The sequence below is a fragment of the Mya arenaria genome, chromosome 4 (genome assembly GCF_026914265.1).
Source record: "Mya arenaria isolate MELC-2E11 chromosome 4, ASM2691426v1".
NCBI lineage: Eukaryota > Metazoa > Mollusca > Bivalvia > Myida > Myidae > Mya > Mya arenaria.
The window spans coordinates 72,154,119-72,160,686 of NC_069125.1; the positions used below are offsets into that span (position 1 = coordinate 72,154,119).

The window sequence follows — 6,568 nt, forward strand, 5'->3', positions numbered from 1 at the left end:
GTTTGTGTTTGTTTGCACACTTTCTTTTCTTGCAGTTTGTGTTCATTGTTTAATTATCATCAATTTCTGGTGGAAATAATTAAACTATTAACTTTAAACACATACAGTTGGGTGGTATACATAGTAGTAAACACAAGCATTACCAGGTAAAGCTTAAATGGGGCAATTACATGAGCGGCTCCAGGTCAGCATGGTCATTGAGAATATCTTCCAAGTTTCTGGTCATGGTTCATTTACTCAATATCAAACCTCAACTTACATGTAAGTCTAAGACCAGAAACTGAGTCACTGATGGAATGGAAGCCTTTTTGCTAATTGGTGTTTTAAATATAATTGGCGGAAAATAGATTAATTGCTTCACTAGAATGTATCGATCTTTGTTCGTCGTTCGAGCTACTGCAAAGCCGTACCTTAATTACTGACGACATCACTAGTTGTGGAAATGGTCTTTTGCTCGAGCAGTATGACGAACCGACCTCATATTTGTATAAGCGGTTGTTGCTTTCAGACAACCATTTGGGAACGAAATCTTTCTCATATTTGTCTCCTATAATTGTTATTTTCACGTGCAGCAGGTTCAGATTTCAACCTCTTATTTGATCCTGAGAAGTGTCTCAATGGCTTTGACCTTGCAGTAATGTCGTGGTTGAAAGTACATTCTGATAAAATGTCCGCAGAATCTCCTGTTATAGAATTCCGATATTCCAGAAAAGTCTCCGGTCTGCATGGAAACAGATTTTGAAAATGGTAAGTGAAGACATGTTAACGATTAAAGGATGTTTTTAAGTGTTTTGAATGCAAATTGCAACAATATAGGTTCTGGTTTTGTCCAACACCTGCCTTAAAGGAGTTTATATGCATTTAAGTTGCAAAGGATTGTATATCGGTTATATAGCTCATTTTTTTCAGACTCTTTGGAACGTCTGCTTGACAGCGCTTGTGTGGACATGTCAGATAAATATAGGATTCTCAGGTAATCAGACTTCATTTGCATTGCTTTAAAAATAGTGGCGTAGTTGTGCAAATAAGAACGGAAACATAATTGTTTACGCCTATGCTTAGTTGATATTATTTTTAGTAAAAGGGATTTCACGTTTATATATCAATCATTAAAATGTCGGCTATGTCGGCTATGTTCATGAAACAATTTTTAAATTTCCCGTCGAACAGCGCTTGACAGTTGTACCGTAGATGCAGAGTGTACAGCGAACGCCGTATGTGACGTCAACAAGGTATGCACGTGCCAGGCCTCATTTTTTGAACGTGGGAAACGGTGTGAGCCAAAAGGTGCGTTTACGTGCATTTCTATGTCTATAAGCCAGCTGGTTGATATATTATGCAATTAATGTTTTAAAAAATAATAACTTCAGATATAACGCTTGTGTAAAACATATATTAAAATGTATTTTTGTTTGGGACTTTATGAGCCCTTTCAATTTAGTAACAACATTATTTTACACAATTCTCCAAACTGCCGAAATTCCAAATGGTCGAATAAATACTATGACTATACTAGTTGACATTGAATGGAACATACAATCATATTGAGTGTCTGGACTGAACTAATAGAATCACGAGGTAGATGGTTAAGTGAACCTCAACTAAATCGAACAAAATGTCAGGGTTGTTGTCACTCCATTTTTGTCTTTTAAATTATGCATTTTGTTAGAAAAAAAGCTAAATAAAAGAAAGTTTAGGTGTTATATTGATTTATAATTAGAAAAAGCTGGTGCGCTTATTTCAATTATAGCAGCTATTGCAACGCCTAGTGGACCTCCAACTGTCCATTTTAAGTTATCAATTGTTTTACCTCTACGTCGAAACACTGTGAAATAACGCAGGGGTATGGTTGCATTATAAGTAGGACACAAGACTTTCATACAAAACGTTTCCCATATTGTTAGCAGAACATGAACATGAACATGTATTTTTACGAAATCACATGCATACTCTGCATATATATGGCATTGTTTTTCAAATCTGTGATACATATCTTGAAAGCACTAACCAAAGAATGGTCTTCGGTATATTATCTGAGGAATAATATTATACATGTATGCATGAAAACACGCTTAAAAGGACCTCCTCTTATGTATATGTACATGTCGACGCCATGTTTGTCATCGATAGGGTATGTAAAAAAAATCTTTGGAGAATGCAGTTTTTCTTCTTTGAAGAACACTGCATTACATATTGGATTTGAATGTTTTTTTCGAAGACGCGCATTTTCTGATTATTTACTGTTTTTTGTATTATAATTATTTCCACTGAAACTGATGCGTTGACTATGAAGCTGTGTCATGTATTTTCCTAGTTATGTTGTATATCAACAGTGTTGTGATTCAGAAGCATGTTCTGCTTCTTCTGAAGTTGTATACATTTTCTATGTATTGTTTAATGCCATAGTCAAATTACATCTTATATAACCCATTCAAGGGACTAAACACTGAATCGGCGAATACAGTTTTTCTCAAAACAAGCCTAGAATTATCAATACGAGCTAGACATCATTATATATGATTAAAATAATATTTTTTCGCTGTCTCAGCCCAGATTAACTGTTTAAAAATAGCGCATAATGGTTTCCCAGTTTATAGTGTGTTTTAGCACGTGCAAGTCAATTGATTAGTACAGATACATATACCGACGCAAGTAGACGAACCCAGTAAATTTCGAATTGGAAAAATGCGCAACAATTGCGAAAGATGCATGTGTCGTAAGCGATGTGATACATTAATAAGTAAGATGCATGTGTCGTAAGCGATGTGATACATTAATAAGAAAGATGCATGTGTCGTAAGCGATGTGATACATTAATAAGTAAGATGCATGTGTCGTAAGCGATGTGATACATTAATAAGTAAGATGCATGTGTCGTAAGCGATGTGATACATTAATAAGTAAGATGCATGTGTCGTAAGCGATGTAATACATTAATAAGTAAGATGTTATGCGTTGTACACGATATCAATATACACAAGTTTTTTACCGTTTTTATTTGTTTCTGCAATGGAATCCTTTAGTTTCTTGTCCCTTTAAGGACTGTTAGGGGCTAAATAAAACTCGGACGGGCAGTCGAACTTGCGACCTTCTGAAACCGTAGCGGGCCCAAAAATCTTGAGCGATGTGAGTATATAACCGCCAAACTAAAAGTGTTTGTATATTTTTTAAAACTCATGTGTACCTGACAACTCTTATTTGTAATACAATTTGAACATGAGAGATTTCTTACCAGGTTTGGACGACACATGCTCAGCAGATGATGATTGTGTCGCCGTGAACAACGCCATGTGCTCTGGTGGAGCCTGCACGTGCAAACCCTCATTCAACGAGCAGCAAAAGGCTTGTCATCCTGTTGTTGGTAATTTTAACAGCTAGACCAGTAATCTGGGCGGAAATTAACGTTTTAAATGAGTGTTTAGTCATATATCCAGTTACAGAAAGTTCTTATGTTTATGCTTACCCTCTAGCTCATCGCTTCAAACAAACCAATCAGAGCCAAGTACTTCGGTCAATTTATTCCGTTTATTGGCATTGATGATTCAGTAGAAACAAGTTGAGGTTGGAGACTTGAACCGTTTGCTCAAATTAAATAACGCTAAGATTTGATTTCATTACTATAAGAAAAATCCATCCGTAAAAGAAAATTCACAATGCAACTTAATCTTTGTAGGTATCGGTTCCGCCTGCGAAGCGAAGCAAGACTGCAGCCTAGTTGAGAACACGGATTGTGTTGAAGGTCAGTGCGCGTGCAGCCCCTCCTTCCATGAGCAGGACGGCACGTGCAACCCCGACTCCGCTCCGACCACCAGCGGTTCGTATTTAACTAGGACTTTATCGAAAACTCTAACAAATGTAGAATATAATTTTTATTAAGGCGTATGACACAACTGCATTGTCTCAATGAGAGTCGTAAACATTCGGCTATACTACACACAAAATATTGGGTACAGTCTCATTTGGCAATTTAGTCAAGCTATAAACGGAAAATTTGCCGTGGTTTTCAGGTCTGATGGACGTGTGTTCAACGGACGGCGACTGTGCGGCCGTGGGGAACGCCATCTGCAGCTCGGACAACAGCTGTGTCTGCCACTCGGCCTTCATGGAAAAGGGCAAACGATGTGAACCCAAGGGTTAATAAGAGCTAGTCACTATTCAACTGGTTACGATTAATTGTTAAGTTTAACGTTTTACGTTTGAGTGGTAACGCAATGTCCCAGTTTCTCCGACCATTTTTACACCAGTGGATAAAAAGTATGTTTTCCCTACAGGTCTGGATGACCCGTGCACGGGAGATCAGGAATGTGTCGCCGTGGACAATGCCACGTGCTCTGATGGAACATGTACGTGTAAACCAGGCTTCCACGAAAAGGCTGGCGTCTGCAGTCCCGAGTCCGCCCCAACCAGCAAAGGTAAGTATAAAGTGTATATAGTTGGCTGTTTCCTCTGACGAAAAACGTTTTATATGTACTAGTATATCCAAACACAAAAGTGATGATGGTCACCCAAATGCCTTGTGCCTTAAATAAATCCAAATTGTTCATCTAGTCAAGTTATTCCATTTTTTCAAAAAGTGTTTTCTTAGGTCTGTCGGCCGTGTGTTTAATGAACGGCGACTGTGCGGCCGTGGGAAACGCCATCTGCAGCTCGGACAACCTCTGCGTCTGTCACCCTGCCTTCGTGGAAAAGGGCAAACAATGTGAACCCAAGGGTAAATACAATTGCTACCGCTAGTCTTTGACGCTTTTAGCTGTTATATCATGATCTCTCCGTGATACTGGCTTGTTACATGAGGTAACCATTGGTTCTTGTTTGTGTTGTTGTTGTTGTTTCTTGTTGTTTATACTTCAAGTTCCAAAACAGTTTATTTAAACAGGTCTAATGGCCGAGTGTACAATGGATACGGAGTGCGTGTCTGTTGAGAACGCCGTCTGCAACACCAACAACCAATGCGCATGCGCAACAGCATTCGAACAGAAGGGACAGGGCTGTGACGCTAAAGGTTTGTGGTGAATTCTAACGTTCTATATCACGGACAACATGCATTGATTCGTCAAATAAGGATAACTCGGACAAAAATAAATATTTGATTGTATTTAAATATGAAAGATTTTGATTTACGCAGGCCTTGGTGACGCGTGCTCGGACACAGGAGAATGTGGTTCCGTTGACAACGCCTCCTGCGGACAAGACCGGACGTGTGAATGTAACCAGGGTTTCACGAAGAAGGGGGATAACTGCGTACCAGACAGTACAAGTTTGTATTTATTGCAGATGCATTTTTCAAAACGTTACTAAGTCATAAATTATCAGTAATTTCATTGTTTTATTATTATTATTATTATTATTATTATTATTATTATTATTATTATTATTATTATTATAATTATTATTATTATTGTCCCTCATTTTAAGTGTTTACCAAACATTGCTAAAATTAATACTAGACAGCGTTTTAATTTTGTTTTTTAAGTCTCCGCCACCATGTATAGTTTTCAATGATTAGGCTGTATGTGACTTTTAATACCATAATAGGTCATTATGATAATGACAGTGTAACTTTCTTGCTGCAGAACCTAAAAAGCCGAAAAACGCCGCACCCGGACTTACAGCACCACTCACGTCATTGTTCATAGTGTTCGTTGGAATATTTCGTGTTTCCTAAAGGCGTTGATGATAGTTGGCCCCCGCAACGTCGGAAGTAAATGTTTGGAGTGGAGCAGAACGTTTTTGTACTCCGAACTGTCACAGATGATCGGGAATAGTCATAATGTGTTGTACTTCATATATTATTGTACGCGTGTGTGAAATAATAAGTCAGGAGGATATTCATATGAAAATAAAAGTTTATTATATAAACGTATAAAAGTATTGCTTTGATATATCTGAAGGCAGTCCCTAAAACACCTCAAATGTAGACTATCAATAAGTTGTTGATAGCAAAAATTATATCATAACATGTAACATTGTATTTACATACCACATATCTTGATTCGAATCATCAACATTATAAAGAGCCGCCGGCTTACGTCGGGGTATTTAACAATTCTTCGGATTTTCTTCTTTAAGCAACACACATAATAAAAAGTGACACCAGAATATGAGCATGTTCCGTCCATAACAACCTTATTACAATGTATTTTAATATTTACAGCAGGTGAAAAAATTGATACATAACAACGTTTATTTAAACAAAAACACGCCGACCGGTGTCCATAAAAATCGCTTAAGGCTAAGAGTCGCTCACGTCAAAACAACCTCGGATGTATTTGGACGGTTTACATACTCAAAAAGCGGTACGATTCAGCCCGCTGCAAGTAGATCGCGTAGTTATATTCTTTAGCAGTTAAACTTTTTGACGTTACTCTTGGGAATCTTAATTAAGTTTGCAATAATAAACATTCTACTGGCAATAAATTCAAAATGTGATCAATAAATACAACTCTAAAAACACTACATTTAATAAACGATATTATTCATGAATTTAAGAACTATTTCAACTGATGTACCGGCATACATCCGAGGTTGTTTTCGATAACAATGGCCGAAGAGTTCCGAATGCACGTCA

General features: G+C 37.5%; 1 protein-coding gene across 1 annotated transcript; it reads left to right on the forward strand.

The window, feature by feature from the left end:
* The first annotated feature begins 730 nt into the window (after positions 1-730).
* Positions 731-5,815, forward strand: LOC128230019 (multiple epidermal growth factor-like domains protein 10). The gene is made up of 11 exons (XM_052941997.1): positions 731-747; positions 910-973; positions 1,171-1,287; positions 3,236-3,361; positions 3,674-3,814; positions 4,008-4,133; positions 4,272-4,412; positions 4,586-4,711; positions 4,877-5,002; positions 5,126-5,257; positions 5,574-5,815. Exons 1-11 carry the CDS (start codon positions 745-747, stop codon positions 5,663-5,665), a joined length of 1,194 nt encoding a protein of 397 aa, XP_052797957.1. The 5' UTR covers positions 731-744; the 3' UTR covers positions 5,666-5,815.
* Positions 5,816-6,568: the final 753 nt, after the last annotated feature.